At 26.4% G+C, this 20,819-nt stretch overlaps 5 protein-coding genes and 1 long non-coding RNA gene across 17 annotated transcripts in view; 3 read left to right on the top strand and 3 right to left on the bottom strand.

Moving 5' to 3' along the window:
• Positions 1-2,140, top strand: part of LOC102673629 (myotubularin-related protein 3) — a 6,901-nt gene extending 4,761 nt beyond the window's left edge. For 3 of the 4 annotated variants that reach the window (XM_006607176.2, XM_031513969.1, XM_006607175.2), the window contains exons 12-15: positions 140-452; positions 562-663; positions 862-1,046; positions 1,210-2,140. In XM_006607176.2, the coding sequence (XP_006607239.1) occupies positions 140-452; positions 562-663; positions 862-1,046; positions 1,210-1,525 (916 nt within the window). In that variant the 3' untranslated portion in view covers positions 1,526-2,140. The remainder of the gene's footprint in view (positions 1-139; positions 453-561; positions 664-861; positions 1,047-1,209) is intronic. The other variant, XM_031513994.1, reaches the window with a different exon arrangement.
• Positions 1,994-5,170, bottom strand: LOC102673927 (gustatory receptor for sugar taste 43a-like). 2 transcript variants are annotated; one of them, XM_006607178.2, is made up of 8 exons: positions 5,155-5,170; positions 4,071-4,358; positions 3,728-3,944; positions 3,292-3,643; positions 3,045-3,134; positions 2,677-2,951; positions 2,462-2,620; positions 1,994-2,366 (listed from the first exon to the last, which is right to left on the bottom strand). In XM_006607178.2, the coding sequence occupies exons 2-8, from the start codon at positions 4,244-4,246 to the stop codon at positions 2,211-2,213; spliced, it is 1,425 nt and encodes a 474-aa protein (XP_006607241.1). In that variant the 5' UTR covers positions 4,247-4,358; positions 5,155-5,170; the 3' UTR covers positions 1,994-2,210. The 2 variants fall into 2 exon arrangements, with proteins under 2 accessions (XP_006607241.1, XP_006607242.1); XM_006607179.2 differs by lacking the exon at positions 5,155-5,170 and adding an exon at positions 4,441-4,965.
• A 513-nt stretch (positions 5,171-5,683) lies between these two features.
• On the top strand, positions 5,684-6,544 carry LOC102673490 (PAXIP1-associated glutamate-rich protein 1). The gene is made up of 3 exons (XM_006607174.2): positions 5,684-5,946; positions 6,045-6,205; positions 6,300-6,544. The coding sequence occupies exons 1-3, from the start codon at positions 5,878-5,880 to the stop codon at positions 6,523-6,525; spliced, it is 456 nt and encodes a 151-aa protein (XP_006607237.1). The 5' UTR covers positions 5,684-5,877; the 3' UTR covers positions 6,526-6,544.
• A 334-nt stretch (positions 6,545-6,878) lies between these two features.
• On the bottom strand, positions 6,879-9,513 carry LOC102673969 (protein I'm not dead yet-like). Its single transcript, XM_006607361.2, has 8 exons — positions 9,279-9,513; positions 8,831-9,211; positions 8,641-8,693; positions 8,028-8,340; positions 7,822-7,964; positions 7,615-7,709; positions 7,221-7,504; positions 6,879-7,147 (listed from the first exon to the last, which is right to left on the bottom strand). The coding sequence occupies exons 1-8, from the start codon at positions 9,441-9,443 to the stop codon at positions 6,896-6,898; spliced, it is 1,686 nt and encodes a 561-aa protein (XP_006607424.1). The 5' UTR covers positions 9,444-9,513; the 3' UTR covers positions 6,879-6,895.
• Positions 9,514-10,932: 1,419 nt separating this feature from the next.
• On the top strand, positions 10,933-15,694 carry LOC102673005 (uncharacterized protein CG3556). Of its 7 annotated transcripts, none has more exons than XM_031513027.1 (8): positions 10,933-11,152; positions 11,996-12,148; positions 12,669-12,755; positions 13,015-13,255; positions 13,421-13,668; positions 13,771-14,157; positions 14,269-14,757; positions 14,895-15,694. In XM_031513027.1, exons 2-8 carry the CDS (start codon positions 12,070-12,072, stop codon positions 14,954-14,956), a joined length of 1,593 nt encoding a protein of 530 aa, XP_031368887.1. In that variant the 5' UTR covers positions 10,933-11,152; positions 11,996-12,069; the 3' UTR covers positions 14,957-15,694. The 7 variants fall into 7 exon arrangements, with proteins under 7 accessions (XP_031368887.1, XP_006607235.1, XP_006607234.1 ...); XM_006607171.2 differs by lacking the exon at positions 10,933-11,152 and adding an exon at positions 12,489-12,561 and having other exon boundaries at positions 11,996-12,375; positions 12,635-12,755; XM_006607172.2 differs by lacking the exon at positions 11,996-12,148 and having other exon boundaries at positions 11,003-11,152; positions 12,635-12,755.
• Positions 15,695-19,717: 4,023 nt separating this feature from the next.
• The window catches only part of LOC102672558, a 5,478-nt gene continuing 4,376 nt past the window's right edge, over positions 19,718-20,819 (bottom strand). Inside the window, exons 1-2 of one of the 2 annotated variants that reach the window (XR_420520.2) lie at positions 20,577-20,805; positions 19,718-20,077 (exon numbers count right to left, since the gene is read on the bottom strand). This is a non-coding gene — a long non-coding RNA (uncharacterized LOC102672558). Of the gene's footprint in view, positions 20,078-20,576; positions 20,806-20,819 lie in introns of those variants that run through there. The other variant, XR_420519.2, reaches the window with a different exon arrangement.

The raw sequence follows: 20,819 nt of genomic DNA, 5'->3' as shown, positions 1-20,819 counted from the left end.
AATTAAATAATCGATAAATTAAAATCTACATATATATATATATATATATATATATACTCAATCTTAATTTTAAATTCAAAATTGAAAATAGAATCAAAAATCTGAATTTGAATAAAAACAATAAAAATATTTGTCGTAGCAAATTTTTGAGCAGCAAAATGCAGAAAAATTCTCCACCGGACATCGTATCTCCATGGATTGAGAACAATTCAACCAATCGTATCATTTGTTCTTGTAATCGAAATTACAATCATAATCATAATGAGGGTAGTGATGTTAGTGATATTAGTGCGCCGCAAATTTCGAGAACACCTAGTAGCATTTGTCCAGCTTCACCAATTTACCAAGACATAATACCAGATAATCCTGATAGATTGGATGATGTTGATGGTCTTCCAGTTATACATTGCGACGTTCAGATGCGTGTGCAACAGATTATCATGGAACATAAGGTACTAATTTTAATTAATTGAACACAAGTGTTCACTAATAAGAAGAAGTTTAGAGTTGGATGATTATGATATTGTTTCCTTTCTCTTTCTTTTTTTTATTACGTTTTAGTTAAAGGAAGAAGCATTAAGGAAGGAATTACATACAACAAGAATGGCTTTGATCAAACAAGTTTGTAATCATAACGCAGAAACCGATCGCGTTGATGATATCGTGAGTTCAAAAATTATTTAAAGTGATTGGATTAAACTTTTATTTCATTATTAAAAATAAGAGTATAATTTTACTGATCATAAAATATTTGTACGTATATATATATATAAAAAAAAAAGGAAGAAAAAAAGAAAAAGTCTGACATTTATTAAGAAATTAAAGAAAAAAACATCCTAACACTGTAATTATTTATTTTAGGGATCATTACCCGATTCAGTTGGAAGTACTGGCGATCATGGAGAATCATTACCATCGGACATGTCATGGGAAGCAGTGGAAGAATTAGGTCCTGCTCCTACTCTTTGGGTACCAGATCATGCTGTAAATCGATGCATGGGATGTGATACAGAATTTTGGTTGGGACGACGTAAGCATCATTGCAGGTATGCGGCACGCAGACCAATGTCATTTGTAACATCGTAATCACTGTTTATAATAATTTCTTTGAATAAAATAGTTGTATAATATAACCAGGTATAGAATAAAGGTGTAGAATAAATATGAGAATATAAGTTTAAAATAGAATTATTTGCTTCTTTATCGTAGATGCTGTGGCAAAATCTTTTGTGCGGATTGTTCTGAGAATTCAACACCACTTCCTAACGAACAACTGTACAATCCTGTGAGAGTTTGTAGTGATTGTTTCTCTCGACTTCACCGACACACAAGTCCTTGTCAGTATAATATTCGTCATCAAAACAAAGGAGAAAACGATACGGAACTCTCGTCAAATTCTGAAAATTTGACAACTTGTCAAAGATCAAAAGGTTTGAATCTGACGAAAGACAGTTGCTGCGATAATTTATTGCAAGTTGTGCATCAGAAAGTACAACCTCCAGTTACAGCAGCCACTGTAAATTGAGAAAACTCGCATGAACTCAATAAGGAATATTTGTAGTATTCGGATTTTTATTTGGTTTTCGACGACGCGAGGAGTGTATCTTTAATACGATCAACTGCGATACGCGTTCTCGCATTTTTCATCTATGTCTGTACAATGTATACTTCGATCAGATGTATATATTGCGTGTGAATCGAGTTTCACAATTACAGTTAGATGATTTGGAGCGATCTAATATTTATTGCTAGATTAATCATTTGTACGGAAAAGAATGTATAATTCATTGGACAAATTGAGAAAAAAATGTCAATATACGAAAGATTGTATATATCTTAGTTGAATCAACGAGGAGATACTAGGCTTCTTCAAACACAAAACCCTATTCAAGTTTCCCTGTTTTTAGGTGATATTATTCCCTTCTTAAAGATACAGCAAGCGAGACCGAAAAATATTTTGGATAGGCTGTGATTGACGTTTAATTCTAGATACCATATGAGGTGTGCTCTTTAATTAAATAAATCGATCGATCGATGAAACAACTCCTTATTATTAGTAGTTGAATAATGATACGAGTAATCTGTATTTGTATATTACCGCTATTTACGAAAATTGGTATATTAAATGTCATTATCGCAATATGCGATTGTTTTTTTGTTTTCACTTTCTCTTTCTCTCGCTTATGCGTATAATTGCAATTAGTTGGTTTTTATACAATGGTCTTCAATCCGGTAAAATTCTGAAGCGGTGATGCATTCTTTAAAATCTGTGTTGCATTTCTTATAATATCGAAGTCGTCCTTTGTGTCATCTGCATTTTGAAATTGTATCAGAATAACAAGATACGTCGTCACAACTCCCGCAATCTAAATGACATATCATATGCAGTATATAACAATAATATATGTTTTATATTATTTAAATGCATTTGTTTTTATGTGAATACTTAAAATATTCTTACCGATGTTATTAAATTTCTATCCAAGGAAAAAAGTCCGCATGCTGAAAATTCGAGAGGCCGATGCAACAATTGAAGCGAAAATATTTCTAATTCGCGTCGGACATTTGCTTCAAAACTACAAGAAAGTAACTGGCTAACGAGAACTGCCGTTTTTTTTCCCTGAAACGAAAGTGTTTTTCAAATTTATGTTTTGTTTTCTTCTATTTTTTTTCTACCTCTGCAATTGTAGAATAACTAGGTTGAACAATTATCAGCATTCTAGTTATATGAAAGATGCACCATCCACCTTGTACAATCAGAAATATCCATTCATGTCTTTCACCAGCTTGTAATATTAAAAAATATGGTGTGATGACTAGGTGTAATAAACAGGTTACAGTAACAGCCAATATCACAACACCAAATGTACTGTTTACAAGAGAGACTGCATCACAAAGCGAAGAATGAACCATTATCAATTCAGATATGTTGTTTACGTACATTTTATTTTCTGCAAATATATAATACGTAAAGTATGAAAAATATTATTTTACTATTCAATTTTCATTGTATTTGAATTTTACTAATTATCTACAAAATATACCATCTAATTTTCGCGATAGTCTATAGCTGCCTAATACAATTTGACGTTTTGGTTTGAGGTTCCATCTTTTTTTGTCGTCTATATCATCAGCTGCTTAAATGAATAAGAGAAAAGAAATATATTCGATTTTAATGATATCCATTTTTAAATAAATAATTTCAGTTGTTTTGATAAAATGAAATTAAAAATTATTAAAGAAAGTTATTATCAATCATATTGAAGATTGTTTTAATTTTATTCTATTTACCTGTCTCAGGATATTTTCGAAAATAATCCATTGCATTGTCATTGTTGTTGCTATTTGCATTAAACAAATCCTTGAGACTAGTATTTAAACGAATGAATCTTTGTCCTATGTTATATGTTGAGACACTGTATTGAATTTCTGTCGAAATAATTACTGTATACATGAAATATAGAGGTGCATAATTAATGGGACCTTTGCCGGTCATCGCTTTATTATTGACTTTTGTTTTACGATTCCATGTGTAAAAATCTATAATTGAATTGAACCAGAGATAACTTAGGCTACATATTGTTAGTACAATTGTGAATCTTCGAGCCGTTTTTGCAGATGATACACCGATCTTTTCATCCACCTTAAAAAAAAATGTGGATATATTTTATATTTAAATTCATTTCATATAATTGATAAAATAATAGAAAATTTACTGATTCTTTACCTCAATTAATTTGTTTATAACAAGTTGCAAATATTTCCAACGGAAAGGAGAACCAACAATACAAACCACAGTTAAACTCATTACCCCAAGTACATCACTACAAGTTGCGATTACTGCTGTTCGAGATTTTAATCTGGTACTATATTCCCAACCATCTTTTAAATCTCGCCACAAACCCCAAATTTCCGCACTAAGTAGTAATATAAGTACACATAAACTATAAAATATATTAATGTTATCATTTCTTAATTTTATTTTAATATTTCCTATTGCATTTCTATTAGAAAAACGTTTTTGAGTTACAAACAAATTTTGTAACAATTTAATTTACTGTTTTTCTTACCTATAGATAAGATCTATAATATTTAAACGAGCCTGACATCCTTCAGAAGTATGCACAAAAAATCTTACTGGAATCAAGCCACACAATTTACCAAGGTAATATATCGGAAAGATTGCTTGGCAAAGTTTATTGTTAAACAGAATTTTCCTTTTTTCTTCTACTCGTTTTACCTCCATCTTTCAATCGATCTTCTAATTTAGTTGTATCGTATTTGTGAACAAAACAATTCGATCTATATTTTTTTGTTGCTTTTCTACGAGTAATCGATCAAACACAAAGAGAATCACACTAAAAAAATAAAAACCAATATTCAACTTGCACATTTACTTTTCTTTCTTATCACCTTTCATTATTATATATGAATATTAACAGAATAAAGTGAAAAACTTTATTCGAGACATTATCGATGATTCATCATTCATTATTGTTGTTCCATTGCATGCACATTTTCGGTTGGTATATTTTAAATATTATTAGAAATGAAGATAAGTAAAATTAGAGATATATAAAAAGTACCACAACATCTACATTACAATACATTTTCTTCGTCTAAATAAATTTCAAATGATTTTAAATGAGTTGCGAGCGAAGAAGAAAAACACTGCTTTATTAATATTTATTGCAGTATACTCTCTTTCTTTCTCTGGTTTTTATTACTAAAAGGATATGATATCAAATATTAGTTTCAACTCCATATATTCATTCTTGTCAGATTGTTGACAGGTAATTATTGTTGAAATTACAATATTGACTTTCCTGAGAAATAACATGTTTCTCCGTGAATGCTTAATGGTATCATTGAGCGCGAGCGTTCATAACAGGTGTTTATATATAGTTATTGAAAATATAATACGCGCGTGCGTTAAGAAAGAGAGATTGTAAATAAATTTCTAAATGTAAACGTGTATTTTCCTTTATTTATAATTATCTTTATTTTTTATTAATATAATATTTAATTTTACGAATAAAAAATTTAATAAATATAAAAAAAGGAAAAAACAATTGTAATTTATATTATAAATTATAATATATATTTATAAAGAATATAAGAGTATAAAATAAAGGACCATGTAATATAAGTTACCGAAAAGAAAATAAGATTGCATCGATAAACAAATGTAATGCAAGTTTTATTTTATTGAAATATTCTTCTTTTCAACAAACTCAATAATGATAAAACGACATGATAAGTATTCATATTAAAACGTTTTCATGCGATGTGATCTATCATGCTGAAAAAATTATGGGAAGGAACATGCGCGTTGATAATATTTGATATTTGATCTTTAACCATTATCGTATTTGTTGATCAATCCTTCATTCTCTTTCATCGTATTTTGCTTTTTTGCCTTTCATTTTGACATTTCTATCATTTCATAAATAAGAATAAAATATACAATTATAATTATTATTTAATATAATTGTTTAATATAATTTTTTAATATAAAAATGTGCATTGGAAGAATAAATTGCTACGATTAGTCATTATATTAATCAAAATCATTTTAAAAAATATACATATTTTGTATATCTTCGATAATAATATAAATATTTTTTTAATTTTTCATAATTATTTGTAACTTTGTATTTGAATTTATATGTTGTTAAAAAGCGACAACTAGTGGAATTAATTGCAACTATACTTTGTGTCGTGAATCTTGATTCAAGATCACTGAAGTTTAACGAAATGGTTTCGTTACAGGTTAGGATGTTTTATGTTTATATAAATATAAATATTTGATTCTAAATATATAAATTTTATGTTAATTAAATGATTATTTGAGAATATTTTTATATATTTTGATAAATGGAGTGCAACGAAGAAGATTGGTCGATAGAATGTTCAGACGATGAGAAATATGAAATGGATGGAAAGGTGAATAAAAAGGAAATAATAATAAAAGCAATAATATACAGTTTTGTTTACATGGTTTACTTTTCTTTCTTTGTTTTTTTATTTTGATATTTGTTTAGAATGAATGGACTTTGAAACCTGATGATATATTAACATTAATTGAAGCTCTTGAAACTAATAATAGAGTTTCAGAACTCGAATGGAAATGTCCTGGTAGAAGAGGTCCATCACCTATTCCTTCAAACAATAGGCAACAAGATAATGGCTCACAAGAATACAAGTACTTATAGATTTCAATATTTAAGATTATCATTAATTTGGTTATTATCATATTTTATTTTTTCATGTTATTGTCATCCTATTTTTTTATTTAGGGCGGAAGAAAAATCAGATTTTGATTTTATGGATGAAATGTCGTCACCAAGATTACCAGTTCGTAGAACTGGAGAAAGTACTCCAAAGGGAAGTGCTAAGAAGAAGACTGCTAGCTTTAATGGTGTATTATCTACTATGTTGCGACATCGTAGGTTAGAGCAACAGGAAATCAATTCAAGTCCAAAAAAGATCGAATCATCTGTATCAAAGACACAACCAATCTAAAACTCTCGTTACATCAATTTCAGCATAAATGTTTATATATGAAAATTTTATGATTAGTAGATTGTTTTTTTCTTCAATATTTGAATACATTTAAATTTGATTATTAATATCAATTTCAAACTCTAATTAAAATTTTTTATATTAGCATAGTATTTTTCGCGTTATTTAATTAGATATGTAGATAAATATTATTTGTATTTTTTTTTGACACAGAACATATGTATATATAAGTATTTCAATACGAATTATTATTTTTTAATTAAACATGGTTATGTATATTTATTTAACAAATATTAAATATATTAAATTATTTAATAAATAAAAAAAATATAATACAAAAATATAAAAATTTATATGTTTTGTTTTTTCCTTATATAGCCCAATCTGGAAATTCATCTGTACTCCAAACACGAGTACCCCATATAAGGAAAAAAAAAGTATTTATTAAAAGAGTATATATGGAAGGAATGCAACCTCCCATCATTAAATATTTAGTTTTCAATTTTCCAACCATAGCTATAATTGCATTTGGAGGCGTACCAGCCGGTAATCGAAAAGAATAAGAACACATTATAGCTGCTGGCATCATTAAATATAATGGATGCATCTCCATTGCTACACACTGTAAGTAAAAAAGTAATTATTAACAGGTTGATAAGTTATAAGTAATATTAGTTTTTCAAGTAATTTTTTACCATTTGTGCCACAATTGGTAAGGTAATATTTGCAACACCGACATTCGCAGTAAATTCCGTAAAAGTGCCAATGAGAAAGGAAATGAAAAGCAAAACTAATGCTGGAGGCAAATATCGTAATGGTGTCATTGCTTCTCCAATCAATTTTGCCATTCCGGAAGCAACAATGGCTCTGGATATTGCAAAACCACCTCCCAAAAGAAACATTAAACCCCAAGGCATCTTTTTTTGGATTAAATTCCATGTAACCAAACCTTCAGAAGATTTAATAGGTCTTATTTCCGCTACGAAAAAAATGAAAGATATTATGATAAATAGATAATTCGAATATCTAAAAATTATATAATGAAATTAAAAATTATTATCCATATACAATTGCTTTTTTTATACTTACGATCTCTGCTAAAGCTAGAAAGAAAATTTAAATCTTTCGGTATGTAAAACATTAAGACTGATACACCTATGACAGGCAATGAATCTCGAACATCTCTGTCAATGAAATTCATAAATAATTAAACATTTATAATAAATAAATATTTGTGTATTTATATATTTTTTAAATTGATGAGAATTAAATAAAACATATAAAAAGATATTTAACATTTGTGTTACATATTCTGCCCATCCTGGTACAAAGCCAGGTTTTCGAAATAACCATAAAATTACGCAAGTAATAAAAAGGGTAGCAACTGATAATTCGTGAAATGACATTTTTCCTAGTTCTTTATATTTTTGACCTATTACCTGTAAACAGAGGAATAATAAATAAATCATTCTGTAATAAAAAAATGTATAATTTTTGATTACTTCGTTCGTAACCGCTTCTCCTTCTACACCAATGGTTGCTGCTGCTGCATCTCTGCTTTTCGGTCTAAGATAACCCATAAAAGCTATGCGAAGATAAATCCACGTCAAGAAGGAATTAACAGCCATTTGTGGTACAGAAGCTATCATCCAATTTGTGAAGCTAATAGGCTCGGCAAGTGGAAATGTACTTTCGAAAATTCCTTTAAATGTAAGATTAGTACCCGTACCTACAAGCGTTCCTGTGCCACCAATGCTTGAACAATATGCAGCAGCCAGTAAATAAGCTTTTGTTATATTTGTTGGTTCTTGTATTCTGCAATATGTTAAAATGAGAAAATCATAATCATAATAATAATTATTCAAGTAAGTAAATTTTTCTTTCTCTTTCTCTTTATCCCTTCTTTTCTCCTCTTTTTCTTTTTTCTTATTTTTTTTTATTTTTCCCCTTTTCTTTTTACTCTTTTCTTTTTCTTTTCTCTTCCTTCCTTTTATCTTATTTCTATTCCCTATTCTATTTCATTCTAATTTCAATCTCATTTATATTTTGCTTATCTTTCTTTATATTTATTATTTCTATTGTTATTTATTTATATTATTTATTTCTATATCTTACGGTTCTGTAGCTTCCGGAACAATTTTCTCTATGTAGACTTCACAAAGTCCAGCCTAAAAAAAAAAAAAAGATTGAAGATTTAAATAAAATTAGAAAAGAATTTTCTCAATAATATTCAAATAATTAGAAATATATTATATATTTACAGATGAATGAAAAAAAAAAAAATTAAGATGAAAATAATAAGAACCTGTTCTAATTGATTCAGAATTGCGAATATGATCGGCACCATCATTGCAGTTGTTGCAGTATTTGTAATCCACATGGATATTAAAGTGGTTACAGCACAAAGACTACCAAGTATTTTTGCATGAGTACATCCAACTACTTTCATTACTCCAAGAGCGATTCGTAAATGTAATCCACTATGTTCGATTGCTATAGCAAGAATTAAACCTCCTATAAAAACCATTATAGTATCATTCATGTAACAACCACAAACTTCTTGTGAAGTTAATATTCCAAATGCTGGAAATAACACAACTGGAATTATCGAAGTAACTGCCATAGGAAAACATTCAGTAATCCAATAACCAGCCAATAATAGTACGACAAAAGCGCATCTAGTTTCCTAAAAATATCATAAAATAAATCTTTTTATAATTTAATTCCTTAAAACTAATTTTCAAACTAAATACCGGAGTATTATAAATCGTAAGTAAAATTATTAGTATAAGTAACCAACATAAGGCAAACACTATTTTCCAGTATATTTTGAGAAATTTTAATGTCAGCCATAGAATTTCTATTAGCGGTCGTCGTGCCATTTGTATCGGTTGCTCTATATCTTCTCTATTGGCCATATTTGTACATCATTTTTTCTAAAACATTGATTAAATAACGAATTCAATATCTCTTTTATCAAGAGTGACAAATTGGCTCTAATCGATTATTTGTTTGTATTTATATTCATATATGTATCTATGCACATATTACTTGTTTTTAATTTCTTTTGTTACAATTTATATTTGATTTATGTTTATGTTTGATGACTTTTATAAAGTTTTTTCAGATAATAAGCGAACAAAAATTGAGTTCAATGAATTAGTGAATAAAAAATGAATAAAGCGTTTTTATTACAAAATCATTATATTTTTCAGATTTTCTATATAAGCAATTCAAATTAAAATAATTTTTACAAAATAAACTTGTTGAAAAAATGTATCTTTTATGATTTTGATAATTTTTAAAAATTAATATTTAAAAAAAAAATATTTTTAAACTATTTTTTTAAACTAATAATAAGATGAATTTTAATTTCCGAGATAGTCGCAAAATTTTTAGTATTATTGCATTCTATTATTTAATTCTGTCTAATATATATAATATCCTAATTTTGGAATAGGAAAAATATAAATAAGAAAATATAAAATATATAAATATAGAAAAATAGAAAAATAAATAAGAGTAAATAATAGGAAAAAGATAAAAATAGGGTAAGAATTGATTGTTTCCTAAATGCAAAAAAATATAATTTCAAAAATACTCAAGAGATGGCATTGATTCTTAATTCTTGTAGCAACATCACAAACATTTATTTTATCGACCGGACATTGAACACCTGAATTTTACATTTAGTCTGTGATCTGGCGAATAATATTACATAAAAATGTATATGATAAAAAAAAAAGAAAATCCAAAAAAAAAATTGCTCATTATTATATTTTTATACAAAGATAAAATATCACATAGTAAAACAAGTCATGCATAACTATATATGTTCATAAATATATATAATTATATATAAAATGCAATATTTTATATATGTTTATAAGATATTCAATAACAAACTATTTTTATTTGTTATTTATAATAACAAATAAAAATATTTATATTGAAATTTAATTTTAATTCCAAACATTATTAATGTTGCTTAATTTTATTCTGAATCAAATTGATAATGATGGTAAAATGGTAAATCAACATTAATGAGAAATGGAAAAAATGCAATATTAGACCTATTCTATGATAATTTGTATTTGTATTTAAAATTAAATTTGAATTTAATTGTGAATGCTATATGATATGATAAATATAAAATTGCGAATTTCGTACTTAGGTTATTTTTATCCTTGTATGTGATGTAGCACATGTTCATGCGCGCGCACGAGTTTGTTTATGATTAATGAAAAAAAAATAAATTTTATTTTTTCAAATTTAACAATAATATCATGCAATTTGATTTATTTATCTTATTGAATAAAATAAGATTAATAATATATTTATAAAATGTAGATATATCTAGGCAATAATATAATCTTAAATATGGCGCCTCAATTTATTGCAATAATAAAAGAAAGAGGGCGATCTTGAAGCCCTTTACACCCTTTACCTCTCATTGCATCGGTCTCAACAGTGATTGTCCGCGTCAGTTGTACCAATAAATTTGTTGAAGTTAATATACTTCGATGTTTAATTGTTTTAAAAGATATTAGAAAATATTGTATGCATTTAAGTGAATGTGTGTTGCAAAATAAACACCAATTATTTGAAATAATATATTTTTAGAAAGGTAAGCAAATAATATGCATGCATATTTGTATATATCTGTTTTCGACATTTTATGCTCACGAAATACATCTTTTCTTAATTTAAATTATGATTTTCTCAGAGAATAAGTAATATAATATGATAATATAATATATTATATTATAATTTATTATTATTATTGTCAATATTCTTATTTTTTATTCTATTTCGTTTTTTGACATTTTTTTTTGCATTTTTTTTTTAATAACATTTGAAATATAAATTGTATACAAAAAACTAATCACTATTCTTTTCTTTCTTATTCAATTTTAATAATGAAATAAATGCAATTATATTATTTTATTTTTCTTTTATTCTTTTTTTTTATTTTTCTTTCGTATTATTGACTAATTTAAACAAATATTGACTAAATTTAGATGATAGTTTTCAATATCTTCATTATTATTGGCTTTGCAATTAAACTTTCTTTAGATTAAAATGAAAAAAAAAAATAGATGAAAAATATATATACATAAATTTACATAAAATAAGAAATTAAATATAGAATTGAGATAGAATAAAAGAATAATAATTTTTATTTATTTAAAATTTATATATCATAAAAGATTATTTTTCTTTTATATAAAATTGTGAAAATTCGATGCTTTCAATGAATAAACAAAACGTGATTTATAATAAATTTATAATTTATAATATTCAATTAAAAAATCAAGATGTTATCAAACATTTATAATTATTAAATTTATTAAAAATTTTACCATTATTGTATTCCAATTGTTTAAGAATATTTCTTATTTCTAAGGTAAAAAAAAAAGTTAATCAAATGTTGGTTATTTATTAATAATAAAGTGTATAATCTTTTTAGCGATTTCATGAAAAAAAAAGAAACGATCATAAAGGCATAATAGAGCTGATAAGAAGTCATGAATAAATTTCACAATGAAAATAAAAAACGAAATTATAATAATCGAGTCAAAGTTGGAACACAGTGTGATTAAAAGGGTGATAGTGGGTGAGGGTGAGAGACACTGGCATAAAAAGAAAGCAGCTACATATATTTAGTTGGAAAGTAGTATGTATATGTATATATATCGACTTGTAGAATGGCGAGTGCCGCGATATCGATCCCACGCAATATCGCATTGTACCCAGTAGCGTTTCCGCGGGCGTAGCGACGTTGAATGTGACCGTGATGGTAGCGGTGGTGATAATCATATCTTTTTTTGCCAGTGTCTGATTATTCTAGTGATTATTTTAATTTTCTATATCATTTCAAATATATAATTTTCGAGCAATATTCATCATTATTCTTGATCATTGAACACCCACGATTCTTATTAATGAATGATATTTTTAAGATTCTAAGAAAATTACTCAAATATAACACAGGCTGAAAAAATAATATGTATAGTATGAATACAAAATAGTAAGGTGTTAATTAAATATTTAACTTCAACGAAGAAAATAATTGAACATTTTTATTATTATGTATATTGTTTTACAGATAACATTATTTATGTGTATTGTTCGATATTCAGTGAAAATGTGGGGAAGAGCAAGTATGGCAGCTATAATGATTCTGATTTTAACATATTTGTGCACATTGAATATTGTATATGCCAAAGGTATAGTATTTTCTTATTATTAATACGATGATCGAATTATTTTTAATCTATTAAAATTAATATTCGGCGATAATGCTAATTAAATAATGAAAATTAAATAAATTTGGATCTATCGGTTTAGGTCACTTTGTCTTAGCCATTCTATATCAATGTTCGTACTTCAATACAATAAAATTTTTATTTTTTAATAATGAAAAAAATGATAAAGAAAAAAAAACGATAATTTAAAATAGAAAAAGAAGCTTATCATTTATTGTAGATACTATCTCAGAATCTGGTTCGAGCGACATCAATGCAGAAAACATTTTGGAACGCGCAACTACATGGTTGTGGAGCCAACGTAATAAAGATGCCGGTTGGGGAAACGATACTCATCGAGTTTTGTTAGTTCTCCGATTGAGCAATCTCTCGCGAGATGATAACGTTGCACCTGCAGCTCCTCTCGAACTACAATTGAGTAGTAAACAAATGGAACTTGAAATAGTGTTACTATTGTGGAGGTAATATTTGTAATATATTTTTTATTTACATGATGAAACTAGATTTAAAATAGAATATTCTAATTCATTAACAATTTACTAACAAATAAATAAATAGAATTGATTAATTTTTATTTGCTGGATAATGAAGAAATATAATTGTGTAATAAATTATATTATTTATAGGCATAGAGAAGTTAATTTTTCTCCTGTTCGATTAGCACGCTATACACTTGCCTTAAATGCTATGTGCACAGATCCAAGACAATTCCATGGTCATGATTTGATTGGAACGCTTCAACATCATGAGCCACCGACTGATTTTGAATTTGCGTTAACAACATTAGCTGCGTGTAATGCACAAGCCCATGTACGAAAGAGACAGATACGTCGGTTATTAGATATTGCAAACGCTGCTCAAGATCATAATATTGGTGAGTATTATTGTTCCAATATTATCTAGATTATATTAGTTAGCTTTTAATTGATATTTCTTTCTTAAAATAATAATTTTTAATTTATCTTTCTGATTTTAGATACTGTTGCAATGGTAATCTTGGCCTTAAAGTGCATTGTTCAGGATCACAGACATCGAAATCTTCATCATTTTGTGCGTAAACCATCGGTCGGCTTAGCACAGCAACAAAAACTCGATGGTAGTTTTGGAGACATACGAACAACGGCTTTGGTAATGCAAGCTCTTGAAGAGGTAGAAAATGAACCTGTTGATAATTGGAATAGATCTGCCGCTTTAGCTTGGTTAACAAGTCAACAACAAACTGATGGCTCTTTTGGGGATGTTCGAGTAACTGCTGAAGCATTACTTGGTATAGCACCGCGTGGTTTAGCTAGTATTAGAACTCTTGATTGCGGACAAGGATTTTCTGAAACTTCATCACCAAAATTTACCACAAATGGTAATGGTAAGTCTCTTTTTTTTTTTTTTTTGCTTTCATTCATTTAATTTCTCTTCTTTTTTTTATTGTGTATTTTTATAAATATTTCGATTCGTTATAATATTCGTTATAATGCAGAGTCAACACCAGTTTCAAGTAATCGTAACGATAGTATATCAATATTTGTAATTTCTGGAACCAACACAAGTAATGTTACTATTGGAAATAACGGAACTAATGGAAATAATAGTAATAGTGGAACCAATGGCAATAATGCAACAAATACTTTCAATACGAATAATACAGACGGCGTAATCATTACTAGTACAACACCAATCATGGTGAACGTTTCTTATACTTTATGGGTTGGCAGTAATGTGAATGAGACATACAGTTTGATAGTGACTGCTCCTAAAAATGAAACATTTTACGACGTGATGCTTCTAGCTGCAGAAATGTCACCACATTTCCAATTCGTTGCATCTGAATGGCCAAATGGACATTATGTCCACACGATAGCCGGTTATAAGGAGGAACCAATGTCTTATCATTATTGGTTGTTATATCGTCTTAATTCTCCACCAGATTCAACTTCACCACCGGGTAATCAACTAGTCGCACCTGGTGGTATGTAAAAATAATTTTATTTCATATAATTTCATATAATTTTTTTTATTTGGGCATAATCAATTATAAATTGCGTTTATGTTATTTCCTCATTTCAAAATCATTTTTATAAGATTATCTAAAAATTTATTTTTTAGGTGTGGATGATCTACAGATTAGCGAGGGAGATCATTATCTGTTTTGGTATAAAAAACTATGAGAAGCAGTAATACATCGACATTCAGTCGAAACAAACGAAAAACGAAAGATGATAGAAAAATGGAACTGTGTGTGCATACAGAGATTGTGAGAAGACAAAAACAAAGAGTAGAAATTTTTAGTCGCTCGAAAATGAGGGCTTACTCTATTCACTGCCATCCCTAAATATATGTATGGCATACAATGTATGCGGCATTTTCCTGGAATATCTTTGTATGAATTGCTCGTATGTTGTGTTCTTAGGAAAGTGCCGAAAAAATAGAGTTGGCAGTGACTGATTCTTTAAACTTTGCTCTAATCGAGCTGATTCAATAATAAGTCGGTAACACACGACATCGCTATTGGACTGACGTGGTATAGAGTAATGATGTACCATGCGTATAGTTATTTAAGCTAACAGCATATTTTCTATGAAACTGCAATGCACAACCACATCGTACCTACTTATATGATATGGTGATACCATATAATATCAACGTATTGATTGATATTTAATAAATCCCATATCTATATGTATTAGTAACTAATCTATTTCTTGGTATTTTACTGCGCATATTGCTTTATAATCACCGAATATCTGCGCTACAAGACAAAATATCTGCTTGTCACAATACATTAAAATTAATCCGGAAGAAGATACATTTCGATCAATAGTTTTTCATAATTTGCCTAATATTATAATATACCTACAGTTTCCTTTGTTCCTTGAAATTAATAAAATGTCGAATTACTAATTGTATTATGGCATTTTATTCTTTTGAATTAGATTTATATATATAAAATATGATTACATCTTCGTGTTAATAACACTAATGAATATCAACGAAAGATTGATTATTCTTAGTATAACTAATTTATCGATTAGCTATTTAAAAAAATATTTATATAATAAGTATATTCACAATGCTTAAAAATATATATAAATTATATTGATTTTATTTTGACAAATTTTAATTTTTTTTTTTTAATTTTATAATCAATATGTATTTCTTATAGAAATTAATATACTGAATACGAACCTGCAAACAATTTTTGCTAAAAATCATAAAAATTAATTTAAAAAAAATTATAATTTTTTTAATTTTAAAATATTTTATATTTTTAGAATAATAGTTGCTTTTAATAAAAAATTGCTTTGTTGCAATTCCAATATGCTGTATAGCAGAGAAGGCAATCGTTCATTGAGTATCATTGTCATACATTTTACTAAACTAGGTTGTACTTTGAAAATAAAAATTTTGTAATTTTTTTTAATTCTTTTTTTAGCAGAAGAAAGATCCGCTCTATCACATAATATACTTAAACATTTTCTCCTAGATTCTTAATTTTTAAAATAAATTGAAAAATATAAAAAAAAAAATGAATGCATTTTTAGTGTCCTTTTAACTTAGATTATTATTTAAATATTTAGATGTTTATAATCTAATAACTATTTACATAGTGTTCGTGAAAATTTATAGAATTATTTTGAATCAAGAACAATTGAATAACTATTACTGTAAAAATAAATATTTCTAAAATTAAAAAGAATTTCAATTTTTTTAGAATTGATTTTTTTAAAAAATGTGGATTTTGAAAAACGGTTTGCAGATTCGTATTTAACATATTGGAATCTATAAAGAATAATAAAAAATTGAAAGTTATAAAATCACATACATATCGAACAATATTATCTTTCATTGTTAATTTTTTGTTTCAGCGTTTCCATTTTATACTTAAAAATGTATAATTTCAACTTTATAAAATAAAGATGTCGTTGAAAAATTTTAATTTCAAATTTCACGTAATTTTTATATATAATTGATCTTTTAATTACAATTTTAAGTTTCATATTTGATAATTGTAATATAATAATTATCAATCTCAATTTCTATTAGATTTATTTAACTCTTTCATTTTAACCTGTTTTTCTTTTTTTTTTCTTGTTTTATTCTTTTATTTTGAATCACTAGATGAATTACTAGATCCATAATTCTGATAATTGATTGCTTATCATTTATGATTCTTTTTCAATACTAATATATTATGCAGATCTGTAAAAAAGTTTTATGAAATGTGAATTTAATTGATTGGATGAATCTCATGAATTAGTTTTTGACAAGTTAATAATTTTTTAAATTTATATTTTTTTTATATTAAATAATATAAAAATGAGAAGATCAAAATAGAATTACCTTAAATTTTTTTTCTTGCACGATATTTTAACATCTAGTTAATCAAAATATATAGATAACTATATTAATGATGTATTATTTGCTACACATATATTCTAAAAAATAATATAAACTATTACGAAATATTAAATTTTTTATTTTTAATAAAAAATAAAAACTTTGTTCTCTATTCATTTTTCTTAAATCTTTCAAAATATTAAGATAATTAATCTGAAAAGAGCAGTATTGTAGCATAGTATAGAGTCACATATGAAATATACATAATGTGACGAATAATAGATGTCGTGCTATGTACTGCTAGCTGTATCTTATATCCACTTCTACTTTTTACATAAAAAATTACATTTGGCTATCATATTCAATCTTTTTTTAATTCATCCATTTTCATCAATGATCTTTCATAATAATAACTAGTTTATATTATTATACATTTTTATTATTTTTGTAAGAAATAATTTTCAAATAATATTATTTGAATGAAAATTATAAATTTAAAAATTATATTATATTCCAATCTTAATTATATTACTTACATTTTATTCCAATCTTAATTATATTCCAATTTTTTTGTATTTTAATTATCCTTTATATCTTTGATGATTGATAATTAAGTTCACAATTCAATATACATTTTTATCTTTTTTATAAAAAATGATTTTTGAATAATATCTTTTTTTACAAAAACTATAAATTTATATAAAAATTAAATTATAAACAACATATTTTATTGCATTTCCGAATGTGTTGCAGATTTTATCAAAATTTTTTTTTTTAAATCAATTTTTTCTTTTTCTTCATTTCTCTTCTTTTCATGTTATACTCTTTATAATCATCGATTATATTATTACAATTATGTGGATACGATGTGAATGAGAATCAGCAAGCATGCAGACGATCGATGCATTTGAAGTAAAAACAAAAACTCAGGTAGAGAGTAAAAATCAGCAAGAAAAAAAAAACGAAATAGATATCTATGTTGGCGAGATATTCGCCAGAAAATTGCTGACAGGATATTCGTGTGGAAAAATTTGTAATCGGTTTGCCGATGTTTAAATTTCGGGATACTGCCAATATAGATAGATATATTATAGCCACATATATAAATGTTTGCAGGCCATAGACATATTAACGAAAGATATCATTAGACAAGTTGAGAATTCATATCTTTGTAAATTCATATCTTTCTATAATTTGTAATTTTTTTTTTACTCTATTCGAATAATCATACATGTAATTATACAATATGTCGTCATAAAATCAATGTTGATTCAGTCGTCAATTCTATATCATTTTTTGTTTGATCTCTTTCTCTCTCTTTCTCTCTCTTTCTCTCTCTTTCGTTTTTTTGATTCATTCCATTTCATTTTTTCAAAGGAGATATTTTCAGTATTTTATCCAAAAATTAGGTAGATATATTATTATTATAATGTTTGAAAAATCATGAAAGATTAACAATTTTACTACATTTTATTTCTGAACGATTTATAGTAGATTTATAATAGATATAGCTAAGATTAAGAAAAAGACTTTAAAAAAAGTCTTAAACTTTAAAAAAACTTGTAAATGCCATAATATTGTATCATTAATATTATATTTATAATTATCATATTTGTTAATTAAAATTTTTTTAAATTATTAAATTAAAAATATATAAAAAATAAATTTTTATATATTATATATATATATTACATTTTAATAATCAAAATATTCTTTCGAAAAGATTCCTTTAATATTTTCAATGTTTGTTATGTCCAGTCTTTAATTATATATCATTATAGATCATATTTAATTATGTAGATTATGATTGTGCAAATACAGCCAGTGAAATAAGATTTATCGTTAATCATTTAGATATTCAGTAATAGATAATACTATACATGAGAATAATATTAAAAAAATATTTTACAGATGAATTAATTTGATATTGCGTTACTTTAAATTTTAAACAATAAAAAAATCTTAGCTACAAAATAAGAAAGTACGAAATTATTTTTTATTCATATAGAAGGTTGTAAATAAGAGTATTGTATTGATTTATTCTAAAAATTCGAAGAATTTGTGAATAAGTTGCATTTTTTATCTCTCTTATTATATTATATTTCTTTATTTCTATTTTGAAAGAGCAACAAATTATTTATCTTATTACTTATTTATTCTTATTTTTATTTATACTTTTTCATGCTCAATCATTTATTTCATCAAAAAAAAGGTTTTTTCACAAATTTTATATTCAAATGAAACTTGTGCTGTTCGAATGGAACTGTCATCTTTAAGATATTTTCCGCTTTAAATTTGCGCTATATAATATACACTATACGATAATGTGCACTATAACGGGTAGTAATAAAAAAAAGAAACTGAAAAATTATTGATTAAAAAATAATATTTCAAAATCTTTTTTAATATAAATTTTAAAAAATTTTGTAATTTTTTTCAAAACTCTTATCGAAATAATTGTTATATTAAAGATTTACATCGAGATTATAAGAACGTTATCGGTTAATGTGGAGAGTAGAAAAGAGATTTCAAATCAAATTCATTGCATCCATGACAGCAGGAAAAGAAAAAAAGAGCAAAGCATACAATAATTAATCATTGAACTCAGTATTTCGATGTCTGAATACAAAATGGCTACGATCGATCCATCGTACTGCCGACGAAATGATTTTGTAACAAGGTTCCTCTCTCGGCAGTTCTCTTTTCCTCTTGCTTTTTCTTCCTCTAACTCATCATCCACCTATATGACCGTTTCTGTTCGTTCTTTCGATCTTTGCTTTTCTCTCTTCTACCTCCTCACCATTTCTCTTTTCGTCTGACGTTTGTTCGTTGGACGTCTGGTTCACGACCTCGTTCTATTCTTGCTGAAATTACGACGCTCTGTCGGGCCTGGTAAAGAGAGACTTGGCGCACTTATACTTGCAAGTGGAAACTGGTTGAACATCGTGAACCTAAAAAAAAAAAAAATCAGCTAATTAGTCTAATGATCAAATTAACGAATTATACTTATTGTATCATTTGGATTAGGTCAGTTTTGTCAGGTCTTTTTCATATTTTTTTATTATTTTATCGATAAGTTCGACAAATTAATTTTTATAATTACAAAAAAGAATTTATATTTTTTCTAAATTATATATTTGAATTTTTGCAAAGTAAAAATTTCTTAATAAATAATATATCTGTTTGGATATATAATGGATAAAAAATTTAAGGATGATTCTAAAACAAACACAAAAGTCGATATACAAAAATGATCAAGATTTATTTATTAATTAACAATTTTAATTTGCATTCTCTATTGCACCTATCTTCATTCCATTTCACTTAGTGTAACATTAAATTGCTTGTAAATAAATCCAATCGACATTTGTGCATATATTTTTCGTGTCTTCAATCTCTACAATCACTTCTTTAATTTATTTCTTCCGAATATCCTAATAATTTTTTCACCTTCCATAACTTTTCATTTTGTATTTGCAGAATAAAAAAGTTAAAAAAATATATATATATTATATAAATATATATAGAGCAAAAAAATTAAAAATTTGGAGTAGAAGGAGAGATTCAACGAGGAAGAAGAAAGTCCAAATAGAGTGGGTAGACGCTTTCGAGGAGTAGGCTCTATATTTATCGCGGCAATAAGGCGGCTCGAGGCCGAGTGTCGTCAAGCCAGAGGTCGGAGGGGAAGCGGCA

Source organism: Apis dorsata, unplaced genomic scaffold (assembly GCF_000469605.1).
Source record: "Apis dorsata unplaced genomic scaffold, Apis dorsata 1.3 scaffold_4, whole genome shotgun sequence".
Lineage (NCBI taxonomy): Eukaryota > Metazoa > Arthropoda > Insecta > Hymenoptera > Apidae > Apis > Apis dorsata.
The sequence above is the reverse complement of the archived record's forward strand: the minus strand, read 5'-3'. Positions and strand labels throughout refer to the sequence as shown.